Genomic DNA, 18,475 nt, shown 5'->3' with positions numbered 1-18,475 from the left:
AGTTGTGTTGTATTGTTTGACTGATCTAAATATGACCCATATTGTACACTGTGCTCACTCATGTCAGCTCAGTTTCTGTGCTAGTGATGGGCCTTGGAATCACTAAATTTGAGTTTCTTGCTGTTGGTGGCAAGTGCAGCTTTTGTGCTATACATACATGTAGGCAGCAATAATTTCTGCTGTAGACCTGGAGGCTCTCAGAGGGAAATAGTAATTGAAAAATGATCTGCACAGTCTGTGTAGGAAAACAGAAATTTTTTTTGTAAAACACAGGATTGTGCAGTTGTTAAGACCCAAGTTTAATTGCTTTTGTGACATTCCAGTTTTATGGCCTTTTTGCTGTCTCCTTTACGATCTGTAAGGACTTGTTAGGTATGTAGACACCATTTTCCAACTTTCATTTAGCAGAACAGCTTATGTTAGATGCAGTCTGAAAGACAGACCGACCCTACTCTCTCCCAATAGCCTAACTGAGTGAGGGAATGGAGAATCAGATCTAAAGTTTATTATTTGAGATAAACAGAACCATAATAAACTTTCAAGATATTTATTCAATTTTGCTTACTTTTCTAATATATTGAGTAAATGTGCAATAAAAAAGAGCCAGCTTTGTGTGGTTGGGGTTTTTTTAAGTATATCCTTTCTGACGTATTGTTGCATGGTTTGGGGTTACTGCAAAGAGCTCTATTTTCATCTCCATCATCCCAAATATTGATTGAAGTTCAACATTCAGGATGAAAGGAGTCAATGCAGTCACTACTTGTTCACACCATTAAAAATTGAAATAGAATCCAACCCAGAAGCTATTCTGGTCTTGTTTTGTGGATTTATTTTTTTTTCCCTTATAAAATATTAGTTCAGACTTCAATACTACATAGGAATATTTTCATCATTAAATTGATTCTCTGCAGTTGTGAAGCTAGAGTTATATGTTTGCTAAAATACCTCTAGGCTCACCAGGAAGTAGACTTATACTATTGTATGTAGAAACCTGGATCCTACAAGATTTGCATGAGAGGTGAATCTGAGCAAACTCCTGGCTAATTACTTTCAAGAGCTTTTAGGATAATGGAATAACTCCTTAAATGCAATGGAAAATTTAGGAGGAAGGAAAAAATTGTAGATAGTGTGTGAGGAGGATGGGGTCTACCTCACCTAAGAAGTACATAAATGTTATGTGTCAGTTTTATTTGCTTTACTAGGTTATCTGCTTCTTCTGAAATCAATGCCTAAATTCACTGTGTAGCCAGTGGAAAAAGTTTTTCAAAGGTCTTAAAGTGATATTTTAAAATTCATGGATCTCAGTTTAAACAGGCAGGCTCTCTTTTTAGATCTTTCCAGTGCATTTACCTTCCTGTTACGGGGAGCAAACCTTTTGGGTGAACTGAAACCCTTAATTTGTGTGTGCTGTAGTTGCCTAAAGGGGAGGTGCACCCAGGTGCCTAAGTTAGATTGTCTGTATCTCATATGGAATTACCTCTGAAATAAAGACCAATCTCTGTGAAATTGGCAAAGTAATTGTAATCTTTCTGTTAAAAAAAATATTAAAAATTGTAGCCAATTATTGATGTAGCTATGTTGCATAATCAGTGTTGGTAATTACATTTTTAATTACTATACCCTAAGGACCTGATTCTGTTCTTGTTTCTATTGGTATGAAGCAAGGATAACTTAGATAAAATCAATGCAGCTGAACTAAAATATAATTGATGAGAGGTCAGAATTGAGCCCTAAATGGTATGCTAAAAGTGGAACTAATCAGAAAGCTAAATGGGTTTATAATTTGTGCAATTGACATTTTCGAATTCTAAATCTCCAAGAAGTTAACCTTTGGATACAGAACTTCACTTTCCTTTAGAATCTCATAGTATTCAGGGAAGTGAAGGCACTAGAAAGGATGTAAAAAAAAAAGAAAGAAAGAAGAAAAGATGATTTTGTACAGTTTTTCAAACCACGTAGTAAATTCTTTCATTAAATGATTGATGTGTTTCCAGCTTAATACATTTCTGCAGACAAGTCTTTGAGCAAAGTTTTCTGGTGAGCAGAATCTGGAAAAGCATTAAACCATAGCATGTTCTCAAATAACAACAATAAAAAAAAATTCTCCCAAATCCAAAGTTACTATAAGCAGTAGGGAATGTTAAGAACTAATGTCTACTCAAAAGGAAGAATATTCAAGATCGTTTTGAAATTATATACAGATTTTACTCTTTCTGTAATAGATAGTAGTGATAAATTTTCTAAAAATCATCTTTTTACCACATGTAGTTGCATAAGCCCTATAAATATATTACAAGTTTTAATATTTTTGGTCTAAAAAAAGAAAACAAAAATATTAAATATATTTTCATACAAAATTTGTTTGCTGTATTTTTAAGTAAATATGCACATTATGTCTAAATTAGTTTTTGCTGTTGAATAGTGAGATGTTAATTTTTGTTGTGTAGTCAAATCAATCAAATAGCTTTGCTTTGCAAAATACATTCCCCTGAAGATAAGGGGTTTTCCTTCTGCTTGTGCAAACATCCAAAGTTACTTCATTTGGGACAATCAGCATTGTATCAAATGGATTTTTTTTCTCAGCTGACAGAACGTACGTGAATTTTTGTACATCAGGAGAAATTTTGAGTGTTGTGTTTCTGTCAGTGGCAGTTCTGCACAGCAGTGACCTGACTCTGCCAGTGAAACTGCTTCCTCTGCAAGTCCTGACCTGGGGAATCAGGGGCTGTCTGCTGGGACTGGCCTCCTCCTCATGGACATGACTTTCCCTCCTGTGCATGGTCAATAACTTCAGCCTTACTGCTTCTGGTATTTAGCACTGTAGCAGAGATTCCCGGATGGATATTTATCCATCTTAAATTCTAGAGATTTATTGCTCTTTGGGAAAAAAACAGCTCAGAACATGAGAGAAAATGAAAACTGTTCTTGCATGGAGTTCTTCCTGTATTCCCTGTGAATACTTCCCATGCTGCTTTCAGAAATATGCCCATTTTTAGCAGAGCCATTATGATGCATTTTACAGGAATTTGGAAGGCTGGAACAGAAGTTGTTACATATTTGAGGAATGTTAGTAGAGTAATATTTTTTCCCCGCAGAACAATTACATCTTTGGAAGCATCAATTTGATCAAACCTCTGGCACATAATTATTGTTTTGTGCTGACATCTTTATAGAATATTTATATGGTTTTTGTTAATATTTGATCAACTGTTTTTAATTTTTTTTGGCATGGCACTTTGTTTCCAGATTTTGATTGGCTGTAGCTGAAACAAAATGCTTTGTTATGGGGCTGAAATTCACTCAGTTGTGTCTTGGACATCTTACACTAAATAAACATAATCTAACTACTCCATAGGCCTCCCAAGCCACTATTTTTAGTCACCTCATACTCTTCTCTAAAAGTAAAAATTTCTTTTGCTGAAGTCAAACTGGAGTGGCAAACTTGGCTATGCAGTAGCAGTGAGAATGTATTAAGGGCATTTTGATGGTTTTTTTTCCCCATGTGTAGCATCCTTGAAGCTGACATTTATTTGTGACTGAATAGATGACAGCATGAAATTCAATTACAGCAAACAGTCTCAGTCATTACACCTGTCTGCTTCCAGAGAAAAGTATTTGTAAATTGGTTTTTATCCTTCTGTTCCCTAAAACCTATGTCTGTAATTGACACTTGCCAGCAGAGATGACTGGAGACAGAAGGAGAACATTATGTGTCTGAGTATCCCACCAGGGAAAAGAGTATCCTCATCTTTGGAGAGTTTTGTGGTGTTTTGTTTTCTTTAATGAAGAATGATATCTGTGTGCCAAGGATTTACTGCAAGGCTGGTGGCAGATGTTTCTCTACAAAAAACACATAGAAAAAGTTATGAAAGATGAATCACAAAAAAACCACAGGACAAAAGAAAAAGCTAATTAACATAGAAATATTTCTTCTGCAAAGGAAAACAAATACTTCAGGAGAACAAAAGCCCCTCTCTGTTATTTGTAAGGCTGGTTTGTTACTCTAACACATTTGTAAGAATCAGGTTTGTGCCTGACATGTCAAAACTTATTCACAAAACAAGAGTTGTGGATATCTTGGGAGACAACGTTGTCACTTGTTACGCAACTCAGCATCCACTCAGCACTGATTGATGCCCAAGTTGCCAGTTTTCAGAGAAATGAGATGCAGACATAACAGTAATATTTGTACCAAATGTCAGGCAGAAGAAACAGGGGAGTTCATAGAATGGGTCTGGATGTTGTCTGTGACCAGGAAAAAAATCAAAATATGATAGACAAGCTGTCAGCTCAATCTTTCCTAACTGTTTCATTTCTTTCTGGTAGATTCTTTTTCTTTCTTTCTATGGGCTTCCCTCCCCAGAATTTTGCCAGAACAGACAGCATGCAGAACTGATCCGGCTGCTAAGTTTTGAGTTTGATGAAGGAATTACCAAACCATTACGTATTTCAAATGCATCAGATGTTTAAAAGATTTGGACAATTAGCAAATCACTAAATATTTGGTAATAATGTTGTTGGAGCATAAGCATTCTTAGAAATTTGCTAGTGGTATTAGGGGAAAACAGAATGTATTTATTGGTTTTTTCCTCATGGGTCCCTTCCCACTCAGCATATTTTATCATTCTATTTTTTCATTGATATTTGACAGTTTGGGCGACTACTGCTTCTGTTCCTCTCTGTGAATCAGCAAGTATTTTGAGAGATTCTCAGCCATAAAAGTAATGGCAAAACATGTGGTGTAGTAGTGCAGTCAAGTATTACTTGACTACCTTGCCTGTTCCCATGCACTCATGACATCCCCAGGTGGCTCAGAGCAACTGTGTGTGCCTCTGCTGATGGCTTACCCAGCACTGTAAGCACACTGTGTTATATTTATGAGCTGGAAAGTAAAGTGTGTCAGCAAGGAAGTTAAAATGGTTTCTCTGTAGGATATTGTTAGTGTAAAATATCTGATTTATTTGGGTCTTTTTTTGAATGCTGCAGCTTGTAAACACAGTGGGGAATTTCTCTGCTATTGATCCAAAGCAATGGGTACTAATGGCATAATACAGTGGTACTCAATAACCTTTTATCATGGGTTGCTTTGTCATGTGGAGGCTTAACTGAGGGGAGAGAAATACACCATAACAAAGCAGAAAATCTTTTGAATGTCTATCAATATATCTAATAATTTTCAGTATAAGAGCTATCATGATCTTTTCTGTTGTCTTTTTGCATTAATTATGATATAGAATAACATGAAAATTATTGTGCATATTAGTGTACACATGAAGTGAAATGTAAGCATTTTTTTCAAAGCATTTCAAGGACAAGCTGTGGCAGTTTTCTATCATGGCTTTAGTAGCACTCAAGTGAGTGCTATATTAGAGTGTTTTGAAATTTTTTATAGTTTAATAATTAATATAATTTTTTAACTTATTATGAAAGAGCTTTTGTATCTTTCTAAGAAACAGAATATGGAATTAAGGAAAATAGCTACACAGTAAAGTGTTAAAATTTGTCCAGTACCAGAAATCTGGTCAAGGCTCTTTTTGCATCAGTTCCATAGAAGTAAGCAAAGGCATGTGTCCTGAAGCAAGGGAGGGCATGTATCCTGAGGTATCCTGTTTCAGACCAGCACAAAAACCAGTGTGGTGCCACATGCTGACCCCCAGATCCCTGACAGCAGCAGCTGCAATTCTTCAAGGTGTATAATCTGTTTGCCTTCCTCTCTTATTTAGTAATTATGGCAATTCTGACACTTGTTTCCCTTGAGAGCAAACCAGAGCATGGTTGGAGGCCAGGTTATGATTTCGCTTTCAGTCTTTCTCCCGGGAGCAAATCAGTGCAGAAAGGTGCCCTTTGGGTAATCTGGGTGCAGGAACATAATGGAGCGTGGGGATTTTTGTATTCTCTTACTGAACAACCATTAAAGAGCTAACAACAGTATAATTTTCTGCTACTATTTTCATATGCATATATATGTGTGTATATCTATATATATATATATAGAGAGAGAGCATACATATCAGCGATCAGCATGCATATATATATATATATATATATATATATATATATATATATATATATACATGTTCATTTTACATTTGTTATTGATAAAAAGCCAGATTACAGTCTCACTTAAAATAGATGTAGAGGAGAAACAACTCTGTTATCCAAAGATTTCTGCTGAAAAAGGATGCAGCAAAGACATGTTAAAAAGAAATAACAGAGTAGGTTATAACCATTGGGATGTCAATATCCCTGTTTTGCTATGTTTTGCATCTGTTAGCAATGTCCCCTTCAGGCTCAATACTCAAAACAGCCTTCAACTGCTGTAGAACACTGTTGCAGAAAAATGGTTTATGTCATGTAAAACTTATATTGGGCCCTAAGATATAGTTTACAGGGATGTAAAATTGATCTCATTGCTGCTGTAGGAAAAGCTGGTGGTTTTGAATGATTGTCGCATACCTTCATGGTATGAAAATAAAAGATGCCGAAATCCAAGTTGTCCTTTAGGAAGTGCAGTAAGGGTTCTATCAAAGTGCCAGTGTTACTGTTTGACTTCAGCAAGTGCAAGAGGAAGCTCAGATTGACTTCAGCACATTATTGCTGTTGTAAGATAGGAAATAATAATAATAATTTAAAAAAGGAAGTCTGATAGCCCATTCATTCTTTAGAATTTGTATGACAAGTCATGAAACTGGAGTTGTAAACCCTTATTTCTAAGAATTTTCAGTATTTTGTTACACAAGAAGCTGGTTCTAGAGACACTATTTAAAAAGTATCAAATTAAAAGTCTCCATGACTGATGCTGTTGATGGAATTGAGACACATTCAATATTCAGGACTTTAGGAAATCACTGAGAAATTGATTGGTATGTTCCTTTTGCTGACTTATCTTTCTTCAGTAAAAAAGTTGTTTACAGCAGTTTCTGTGCTAGCAATTGGTACATTATGCCTAAGTCCTCTTATATGTTAAAGTCCAGCTTCATGTATTTTAATTTTTCAGTTTCTATTGGTGTTTCTTTTCTGTTGTTGTTATTTGCTTGGCATTTTTACTTGGTTGGTTTTGGGTTTTTTGTTTGGGAGTTTATTACTTTGCTTTGTTTTTTTGGTGGTGATGTGTTTGGATACACCTGTCTTTGCCTTCTGGAAAGCACATTATGGATCAAGGAAAATGAGAACTGGAGAATAGCTAAAGATAGGGATTAAAGGCATGAGCAGTGTTATAATTTAAAATTTTCAAATGACTCTGGACTAAATGTAGTGATTTCCAAAACAATTGCTACAGTTTTCTATACCTTAATATTTGCACATATTAATAATGTACCATCTGATTGGCTTAGCAGCATGGATGGAACACATCAGTCTTCGAGGTGCAATATTCTCTCTGGAAGAGAATATATCCTTGGAATATCCTGCTCTTTTTGTCACCTCAGTTTTAACCTTTTCTATAACTTGATCTGAAAATGATGACCAGCTTGAAATCTATATAACTTGAAGGCTTTATCAGCAAAACCCAGCACAGTTATATTTCTCAGTGGCTGTGATGTTGAAATCTGGGGAAAATCAATTTTTTCTTTTGCTGAATGGTATATTTGAAGCATTTAAAAAAGGTGAATGAGTGTGCTGAGGGCCTGTCATTCTCAAAGTACTTCCTTATGCTGCATGTGTAGGTACATCTGCCTGTTAGCCCTGAGAGGCTGTGTGTGTTTGATGCATTGGATGTTGTGTCAGCAGGAAGGAGAAGAAGAAGAGATGAGGTCTATCAGAAAGAAAGTTGATAGCAAATGGTGTTTTGAACAGTGTGTATCCCCCCTGTGTAATATATTATGGAAATAATGATTCTGTCAAGTGATGCTTCTTTGTAACCCGGAGTGATACAGTAGGGATTATGCATGCTCAAGCCATTCAGGACTGGGTAGATAGTTGTCTAGAAATGCTGTAAGAAGTGTCTTTGCCATGAGAGACTTCGTTAGAGATGCAGTGGCAAGAAGTAGATTACTAGAAGAAAAACAAGAAGTAGTTTATTATTACTTTTATTATCATTATTGGGTTAGCTAGAAATGGGAAAAAATATGTCATTTTTAATCCTGTTGTTATGGAGTTATCTTGTTTGGGTTTTTTTTTTTGCAATTTAATTCCCTAATTTATCTTGTATTTAAGGATCAATTGTATTCATTAACTCATTTTCAAGCTTGCTCAAAACAGTTGTTGCAAAACCATAAAAAGTTGTTAATTAATTAGCATAGATAGGCAATGAGAAGTTGGCTAAAGGTTTAAAAGGTGTTGTCAGGAAGCCATAACAAATAAAACATGAATGTAAAACCATGTGTAAGAAATCCACAGAGCGAAGCCAGAGGAAGTTATTATAGTAGAATAAAGAATAAAATTCTTCTGACCTGTATACTCTCATTAAGTAGAGATCAAGAAATACAGCTCAAAAGGCAGGATAAAGTTAGCCTACCCTCTCAATGGATTGGCTTATGTGGCTGCTCTAGTTTGAAAGATTTCTGTAAAATCAGTGAAAACAAGCTGGTGCTCATTGCCAGAGGAGGATACTCTGGCTTCAGTCAATTTGATGATTCCCTTCTTCCCCTGAAAAACATGGGGACTCAAATAAGGTTAAATAGCATGCTGCATTTTAGGAATCTCATGTGGTCTGGGAATTATATGCAATATAATTGTCTTCAGAGCTGCCAGCATATGCAAGGTTGGACTGTAGGTTTGGACTTTCTCTTTTTCCTCATGTGATTCTTCTAGCAGTGAAATGTAGCACAACTTTTTTAGTTTTGGGTGCAAAAAACCCCCCCAAAAAAACAAATTACCAAAAACTCTACACACAAACCCCAAACCAAACCAATTTAAATGCTGTCTTGCAATGCTGATAAATCAGTGGGATTTTAGTTAGAATGGAAATTCTTTAAGAATGGATTATGCCTGGTTTTTATGTACTTTGTACAGGTGTTAAGCAGGAATGTCGCACAGTGTATTTCATTTCCTCGATTAAAATATTTCCCCTCTCTTGGTTCATCCTCCTTCACATTCGTGTTCCTTTCCCACATACACAGAGTTAACTAATATCGAGTTTATTTTACTTCATTGCTTTAAGAAAAATGAATGCTGTGGCCAACGGAATGAAAAAATTTGATAAGCAAAAAAAAAAGGCAGGAAACATGGAAAACAAATTCCAGTGACCTAGGTAATATAAAATTGTTCAATGATAAGTACCAACATTAACAATTTCAGACATCTAAAAGTGTAAAATTAGCAATTTGAGAAGCATTTATCTGGATGATATAGAAAGTTATACATGAAACATAATGACCTCTCTGAAATTCATTCAGGATGCAGAGTTGCCTACTTAGGCAAAAAAGACAACTAGTTAATCATGTAAAATAAAACTAGACAGTAAATTAGTTTCCTGCATTCTGGAGTCCTAGCTATGGAAAAAGAATATATTTCACTAATTAAAGAGAGAAAATACTCTCAGCTTTTAGAAAGAGAATGCAAGGCGAGTGGGACTGATCCTGGCTTTGTGCAACAGCCCAAGTTGTTGGTCTGATACAATTTATGATTTTATCATTTAGGCAGCCTAGAGTAAGAGATCCTCAACTTTGATTATATTGATTATATACAGCATAATAGTTCATAATGAAGATTATCATGCGTAGTTTCAAAACCTAATTTTCTTGTATTCTTGGAGCCTCCAATGAAATTTAGCCTACATGAACATGCATGTTTTAATTTAAAAAAAATCCTGGAAACTTCAAAATTGCAGTAAGAAGTTAACTATCCAATTAAATTTTTCAGGGGATCATTTTCTTGATTGTGCTGCAGGTATTTTAATTTTGTCATTATGTTTTTATACTTACTGATACAAGAGTGTGCATGCTAGATGCTTTATGTTATTTTAAAAATCTAGAGAAAGTGAAGATCACCTTGTTGCTTGGGCTAAGAATTGCATTTTATCTGAAGACTACATAATTTTACATAATGAAAGCTTTATACACAGTTCAGAAATAAGGTGGCAGTTTTTTACCTAAAATATTTAAAATTATCAGTTTTTTTAAACAAGAATTTCAATAAAGAATCTGTATTAGATTCTGTGTTAGAAAAATATATAATTTTATCTCTAATATCTTTAGTATTATCTCTAGTATGTTATTTCTAATAAATTTCTAATGTTATCTCAGGCACCTTTGCTGTGTCTGAGTCTGCCCCAAGACCAAGTCCTTACCCATGCAAATGGCATTTAGCTTTTAACTGTAGGGGACTGAGAGTCAGGTCCTCCTGTTCTTTATCTTTTGCATGAGCAAAATTGATTTCCATTAAACTGAATGAGAACAAGATCAAGTTCTGCATGGTTCCAATACCGTAGTTGTTTTTCGAAGTGCTATAGTTTTACAGGACTTCTGTTCTAAATTCACTGTGCATGTTTGAGGAAGACTGTGATGTTTGGTCTCCTTTGATGTTGCACATCAGAAAAATATCTGCTGTCTTTCTTATTAAAAATAAGTTGAGAAAGCAAGTTATTTTTTTCAGTCTCTTACAGTTTATTACATTCTCTTAAACATTTTTATGTGAGAGTCAATGTCTCTATAATGCTTTTATACTGGGTTTGGAGTTCTTTAATTTCAAAAGGCCCTTGTTTGTGGGCGATATTTATTAGGAAACTCAGTGTATGTATATGTGTGTGCACAAAGTGTGCATTTATTTATATCTGTAGAGTGAGGCGGAGGAAGACAGAGTCGCCTTTGTTCCATAAGATCTACTCCTTAAATTGTTTGCACTTTCAGAAATGCTAAGACCAAATATGGAAACTCAGCTGTAAAGAGAAAATGTCCTGGAAAGGTTGGAACTAATGAAAAAGAGTAGGCTTAGTCTCTTAACAAAGTCATTTTCATCACCATCATGTCGTAATCAGATAATGTGAGAGATTATTTCTAAGCAGAACTGGAATTAGTCATATCAAATCAGCCTAAAATGTGATTTTGTTTCTAAAATATTATTTCTCTTTTTATGTGCATTTCAGAAACATATGCAATAAATATTTAGACTCTTAATTTGCTACACATCAGTCTAAAAATTTGATTTGCTCTCATCATCAGAATTAATTTGCTTAGTTGTTTTTCCTATCCCATCAATCTCAGTTTTGTACTAACTCAAACAATGACACCTTTTGCTGTTTGCACTTTAGTCCGATTTCTGTTCTAAGTTTATGAGCAGTAATAGGCATCTGCTAGAATATTCATTAGCTTTGAATTGTGAGCTATGAAAAGGTGCTTTCTTTTACCTTAATGAAAGTTGCTCAGCGTGGGGTGGATCAGTAATGACATTTGATTTTAGCCATCCGGCGAATTTGCTTTTTATTTATTGACACATCTTGTCCAAACAGCTCCCTCGCAAGTTAGTGGCGTAATGAAAGAAAGAGTGCTGCAGAGGAGCGTGGAGCTTTCCTGGCAGGAACCAGAACATCCCAATGGAGTCATTACTGAATATGAAATCAAGTATTATGAGAAAGTAAGTGCTAAGATTATCTGTAATGTGCAACAATGTGGTGTTTGCTTTATGCTGGCTTGCTGCATTGTGGAGCAGTGTTAAAATCATCAGCTATCAACTACCTCGTCTCTCCAAAGTCAGTGATTTTGCTTGTTTTCAATAACCAGCTAAATCCTGCCATTATTATTGCTATCATATGTCTCAAATATTATATTGTGGCATACTAAAAATGAATTATACACTTGAAATTGCCTTTCTTTCCTTATTTTTTTACTGTTAAGTTGTACTTGGATTTTTTTTTACCATTAAATTCCTGTTTTTACATCTATTCTGCATTCTGTTTGAAGCTTGTTTCATTTCCTTCTGTACCAATGTAATTCTAGTCCTGAAATGATGTATCAAGTACAGCTCCTGACTGCATTTTGTACTTCCTTATGATCTGGGCATCTTCTACTTGACATCTGAAAATTTTCAAAATACTTCCTAGACTTTTAGGAAATAAATATTCCTTATTTGTCCTTTTAAAAAGGACCAGGACTGTGAAATATATCTTTCACTTGTTCTCTCAACACAACAATGAATGGAAGGCTGCTTTTCAGTAGTAGATGAAGTGATCTCTGTTTCTGGTAGAGTGAAATTGCAATCTTACTGATGTCAGTCGGAGTTTTGCCATTCATTTCAGCATGTCTAGGGCTTCATTCATGATAACTTTGAAGCACTGCAGAATAAAAAAATTCTGACAACCGTAAACTGGATGAAAGCAGAGTGAAGGCAGGTTGTGCAGCTCTGCGTTTGTCATGGGACCCAGACTAAGTTTGGCTCCTCCAGATACCCTGGGAAATTGTCTGCATAACGTAACAAACTCCTAATTTTTATAAAACGTTCTGGGAAAAAAAAGAAATTGAATTACATTGAAAAAAAATTAATAAAGGGACTCCTTCATGGTCACTCATGAAGACATTTCTGCAGGCAAGGTAACAGTACCCCTATATCAAAAAGAGCACGTCAGCTTGCTAGGTCATAGAGTTAGGTAAATTCAGCCCAGATTGAATGTAATATCAAGTGTCATATTTCATTTTCAGTGCTGAATTACACAAATATACTTATCAAAAGATCTTTATATGATTTGGGAAAGGAATAAAATTTTTATTTGTTGAAGCTAACTTCCAGTTTAAATTGTTCACTCTAATGATTCTTATAATAAAATCTAACAGATAGGTACAGATAGCTAAAAAATTATTTGGAAGGAATTTTACTAATTTTAACAGATGATTTTTGTCCCTCGAGCATGTGTGTGTACACACACATCCAAATAAAGTCCAAGTATTTTTAAAATGTTACATATTTAACAAAGGCAAAACTGTCCTCTGAACCAAAAAAATAAATAAATTGAGAACCAAAAAACTTGCATTTTGTTAATGTGCAGAGCAGTTTCTAATCTGTTCAAGTAAAATAAATAATTTAAAGGGGTGATGTAAAATGACAAAAAAAATTACCAAGATATTCAGCTTTTTATATAATGATAGCTTTCAGAATCTGGCTTTTATTATTTTCCCTGTATACTCATTTTAAATAACCAGCAGAATTTTATTGCCAATTTTCTCTGTGTTTGCAAAAAGAAAAATTGATGTTAAAGGTTTGGGGTTTTTTTTTTTGTTTGTTTGTTTTTTGTTTTTTTTTTTTTTTTTAGTGGAAGAACATTGTCCATTATTATACTTAGTACAGTGAAATTAATAAAAGAGAATAAAAAGCTCATTCTAACAGTCACAGATAAACTGGACTATATAACTTTAACTGAAGCAATTTTTGCACAAATACTAAAATGGTTGTTTTCCTTCCAAATAAATGCATTTCAGCTTTAAAATAATTCACAGTCTTCTTGCTCAGAATGAGAGAGGTCATTTAAGTTTTGTTCTACCAGTTTAGAAGAGAAGAAAAATAAGAGGATTTGAACTTTCAGCTCCTTTTAGAGCCAAATTAAATCAAACATTTTTTGTCGTTCTGAAATACTCTGATAAGTGTTTTTTTTCACCTCTCACTTCTGGCTAGGGCTGGAATGGAAACGGCCTGAAATCTCCAAAGTAAGCCTGTCCTGTGAGATTTCTTGTGCAGGTTATTTTTATTTATTTGTTATTTATTTATTTTTGAATACAAGGACTGTTGGCAATTCAAATAAGCCTCATTTATGCATCAAAACCCAAGCTGGAATTCCACTGTGGCTGACAGTCCTGAACCTGACTGTTTATGGTTTCCTTACTCTTGTGTGTCATCTCTCAAGCATTCCTGTTCTTTCTCACGTACCAACATACGTTCTGCCATGGTCCTCACTTACAGATTATTTAAACTCTCTAGGAGAAGATAGGGAAAATTGTTGCTGGCCAGAACTGTGGGCTTGCTCAAGTAACAGACTGGGCAAGAACCAGGAGAAGCCCTTACTGAGTCTGAGAAAAGAAATCGTGTATGTTCTGTATAACCCTGTATTTCAGCAAAAGCCTTTGTTGCTTTACTGACTGTGACAGGGAAGGCTCTCCATCACTTTTAGCTGGTGAAATATTATTGAAATGAGTTACAGATTTATTCCTTCCCTCTGTATCCGTCTCATTAGCACTGCTGCGTTCAGCTCATGCTTCTCTGGTCATGTGGTGCATTCAGATGGTTGGTTAATTCATCTCTTCTGTCCTTCAAATCAGGGTTGCATCTGCCACCAAAAATCAACAGGGCTTCACATATCTGTGCTGAAACATAATCTGTGTCAGTAAATGTGATGAATAAGTATAGCTTTTTGAATACTCTAATGATCTGTGATACAGCTTTTGTACTATTTGAAAGTGAGTTATTACTCATAGGGTTTGTAATCTTACAGCTTCAAATTTGTGGAGACTCATACTGAGCTTCTTTCCCTGGGTTCCTCTTTATGCCTTAGAGCCTAAAACTGAGAAAAGACTAAAAACCAGAGATAAAAATCCAAATGAAAACTGAGCTAAGGACCTCATAAATTATGCGAAATCCAGCCAATTAAACATTGGCGATATTGCATTTTTTAGAGGTGATAGAAGGGTACGATGTCAAAGTAATGATGTCAGAGTTTTTCCATTCATTTCACAATGTCTATGACTTCATTCATTATAACTTTGAAGTACTCTAGAAATAAAAAAATTCTGACGGCTGTAAACTGAATTAATGCAGAATGAAGGCAGGTTGTGCAGCCCTATGTTTGTCATGTTCTGACAATGAAAGAAAAATTTCCCTGTCCTTGAACTGTTTAGACCTCACAGATTCCCCTGGAAAGCTGTGGTTGAATTTTTCCTCATCAAAATTTCACAAAATTTAATCAGAGCCAAAAAAGCAACCTTATTTTTTTTTTTTTTTTTTGGATGTTTTCTGTTTTCTGAGTAACAACATGAGCATCCCATTTGAATTTTATGTTACACTTAGAGCTCATCATTGCATTGACAATGTTTTGTAATACTCCACAGAGTATGCTTTATTTTTGTTGTTGGGGGAAGAGAGCATTCAGCAATTGAAATAAACTACCCAGGCTGGCTGTCCATTGCTGTTGTGCAATCATGATAAAATCTGATCTGTAAATGTCATTTAATCTTTTGTCTTATTGTTTCCAGGATCAAAGGGAGAGGACCTATTCAACAGTGAAAACCAAGTCCACTTCAGCTTCTATTAACAACCTGAAGCCAGGAACAGTGTATGTTTTCCAGATCCGTGCTTTTACTGCTGCTGGTTATGGAAATTACAGCCCCAGACTGGATGTTGCCACATTGGAAGAAGCCACAGGTAAGGCTTTAGGTTTATAGGAAAATAACACTTTCTGTAGAGGTAGTAAGTAAAGCAAGAAAGGAATGTGTCATAAGCAATATAGTTACAATTAGAAAGAATTTGGTTCTACATGAAGGTGAATTTTTGTCATTGTCTTTTGAAGGATGAGCTTCCTTAATTTATTTTACCCTAGAAGTTAAAACTAGCCTTATAATTGGCTGGAGGAGATTTGTTACATATTAGATTCTTCTCTTTGCTCTCCTTCTAATACACAAAGACTTTTCTTTTTTTTTAAATTCAAATACATTCTTCTTTTTCCCCACAAAAGTGAGTAGTGATGAGCTGAATAACTCAACTAGATTCTTCTGTAACTGGGGAGAGAAGGAAGGAGGAGATTTCAAGCCCCAAAGGCTTATTCTGGCCATTTTTTTCCATTTGATTTTCTGAAAAAAACCCCAACAACTTGGTAGTTTAGTTTATGTGTGTGTCTTCAGCTGTAATTCCATCTTTAGTGTATTTTGAATTCATTGGCAATTTAGTAAAGAAATAGGAATCTCAAAGATACTAAGTTATTTTCAGGTTCATATACAAAGTTGTCAGCTGTGTAACCAAAAAAAACTTCTTCCATCAGTGAGACCTGGCAGCCCTGAGCCACTTCACTGGAGCTGTGTCCCTGGCAGCTCCAGCACCCTGTTACAGACCCAAATTTGGTTACCCTCGTTTAGAGCATTTGCTTCACGTTGACCTTGACATCGGGAGCTGGAAATACAGGGATGCATAGGCTGTGAATTCAAAGGGTATGGATGCCATACCCTCTTTGGACCCTGTGCAGCAGTCTCTCTAAGAGTGTGTGCAGACACACATTATTGCATCTCATTAATTGCATCCAGGTGTCGCCTGAACAACTTGTGGTTATTCTTAATATACAGTGGTTAATATACAGTGATTCCACCTTAGTTCCACACAGAATATAAAAACTATAAATAATGAATAATACCCCATATCTAATAGACATAATTGAAACAGTAATTATCATAATAGCAGCAGTAAGCTTATTACTAATTATTATTACTAATATTATTAGCTCTGTGTCTAATAGCATACTTCCCATCTGTAGAAAGAGTCAGTAACAGAATCACCATTTTGCAGAAAGGGAACCTGAGGTACAGCCAGAAGTAATTTCTTATTTTGAATAGTTTTCTGGAAAACAAATTAGAAGTCTGTCATAATAAGTTTCTGCTAATTAGATAATTTATTGTCCATAGTGGTTTAAAATTATTAAAATATTTCCCCAACATTTCTTTAATTATCTGAGTATTTTTTACATACTGAATGTAAGCAGACTGGTAGCTGCTAAGATTAGCAAAGATGATTTCAAAGATAAACAGATTTGACTGGAGTTTGGTCAACATATGGGAGATTAGAAAATCCTATAATAAATGCATCACTGACCACTCTCCTGTACTCCTTTTCTGACTCAGATGATGAAAAAATGCATATAAACCACAGAGATTCTTGGCCAGGATGCACAGCAGGTTTCTTTTGTCACAGGCCAGCTATATGCTTTGAGATGCCATGAAAAATATCCTCTGTTTTCATTAAAGAAGATTCTAAAAGTAGCATATTTTCCATTATCTTGAGACAACATTATAAAATATAATTCCCAGCAAACATCCAAGATATCCCATATAGGGTTTTCAGAAGTAATTAAAATGTTGGTAAAATATAGCAAATTCCATTAAGCTCTTCTAAAATTGTTTTACATTAAAGTATTAGTTTCTTATATTTTATTTATAATTTTATCAGAACTTACAGACTCATCAAATTTGTCTATTGTTAGCATTCAAAAGGAAGACCTTTATTGGATTGTTTTTGGGAAATATACCTCAAGGGACATACCATGCAGGTGAACCCTAAACCGTCTTATGCTACAGTTTAGAGGCTTTGGCTTCTTCTCATTATTCTGTGGATTTCTGAATTCAGCTTTTAAAAATGTCAAAGTATTTCAATAAAAAAATACACACATGTATACATTTGTGTAAGAATATATATAATGACCAACACATTCAGTCATGTTGCCTACGTGGATTTGTCCTGGCACTTCCTCTGGTTGGCTCTGTTTGGTTGGTGTTAATTAAGTAGATTTTTGAATTGTGTGCTGTTTTCTGAATCGTGATAGAAACTGTATAGCCACTTTTCAATATTTGAGGAACTATTATATCCATTATATTAATACTATCTGATATGTGAAATATATGTATATTATACCTGTATTGGATCATATCATACATGTTGGGTATTGCATAGATATTTATGGAAAAATTTCAAAATTGTGAAGTAAATATGCTTTATAAAGGCAGACCATTTCTATTCTACACTGTGTTCAATCAATGGCTTCTAGTTGTATTTTTTTGTTGGCTGGTTATTAGAAACAGAAGTCCCTCTGGAAAAACACACAAATGTATAAAATATCACTGAAGTGCCAATTCTATCTCCTGGTTCACTGACATATTTAGAAGTCAAGTTAAGTGGTTTGTAGCCAGTGGACCTAAAGGCAATCCTCTGCTTTTTGTAATGGAAGCTGATCTTTCCACTTACAGAATCACAGAATCAATTAGGTTGGAAAAGACCTCTGAGGTCATCGAGTCCAATCTTTGACTTCTTTACGGCTCTTATTGTTAAAGTAGAAGCACTTGACAAAACCTGGCATGAAGACTTTGCTTTTTCCTTTTTCCATGAATCAGAGTAAATCGGACAAGATTGAAGCATTGTGCATACGTAAAATTGATCTCCAAAGTCTGAAATACCAATACTACAAATTCTACAAATTTTTGTAGAAGGCATAAAGCTCATACTTAAGAAATACTTAAGAAAGTAGTATTTGGCATGCATGGATCCACTTATCATTGAAGTTTTCATGGTGAACTTGGCCAAGAATTCTTTTCCAGAAATTGTGCATTTAAAGTTGCTTGCATGAGAAAAGGTTGTTGGAATATCAGCACAGCATTTCAGCTGATAGCCTTTTTTAAATCCTCCAGGGTGTTTAGATATGCATTCCCCTCGCTCTAACCATGTATTTAAAAGTTGGTTTAAATTTAACTCCTTTAAATTAAGCATTGTGCATTGGATAGCTCAGATCAGGTGTCAGCTGGAGCTGAATGCCCAAGTACCAGCTCCCTGTGTCGCCCCCTGAGCCTGAGCACAGCTTAAACAG

General features: G+C 35.0%; 1 protein-coding gene across 5 annotated transcripts in view; it reads left to right on the top strand.

Moving 5' to 3' along the window:
* Positions 1-18,475, top strand: part of EPHA7 (EPH receptor A7) — a 180,042-nt gene that overhangs the window by 107,631 nt on the left and 53,936 nt on the right. For all 5 annotated transcript variants that reach the window (XM_063153027.1, XM_063153030.1, XM_063153026.1 and 2 more), the window contains exons 6-7: positions 11,387-11,511; positions 15,111-15,279. In XM_063153027.1, coding sequence (XP_063009097.1) covers positions 11,387-11,511; positions 15,111-15,279 — 294 coding nt within the window. The remainder of the gene's footprint in view (positions 1-11,386; positions 11,512-15,110; positions 15,280-18,475) is intronic.

This window comes from Melospiza melodia, chromosome 3 (genome assembly GCF_035770615.1).
Source record: "Melospiza melodia melodia isolate bMelMel2 chromosome 3, bMelMel2.pri, whole genome shotgun sequence".
Lineage (NCBI taxonomy): Eukaryota > Metazoa > Chordata > Aves > Passeriformes > Passerellidae > Melospiza > Melospiza melodia.
Note: the sequence above shows the minus strand (reverse complement) of the source record. Positions and strands in the feature narration are given on the sequence as shown.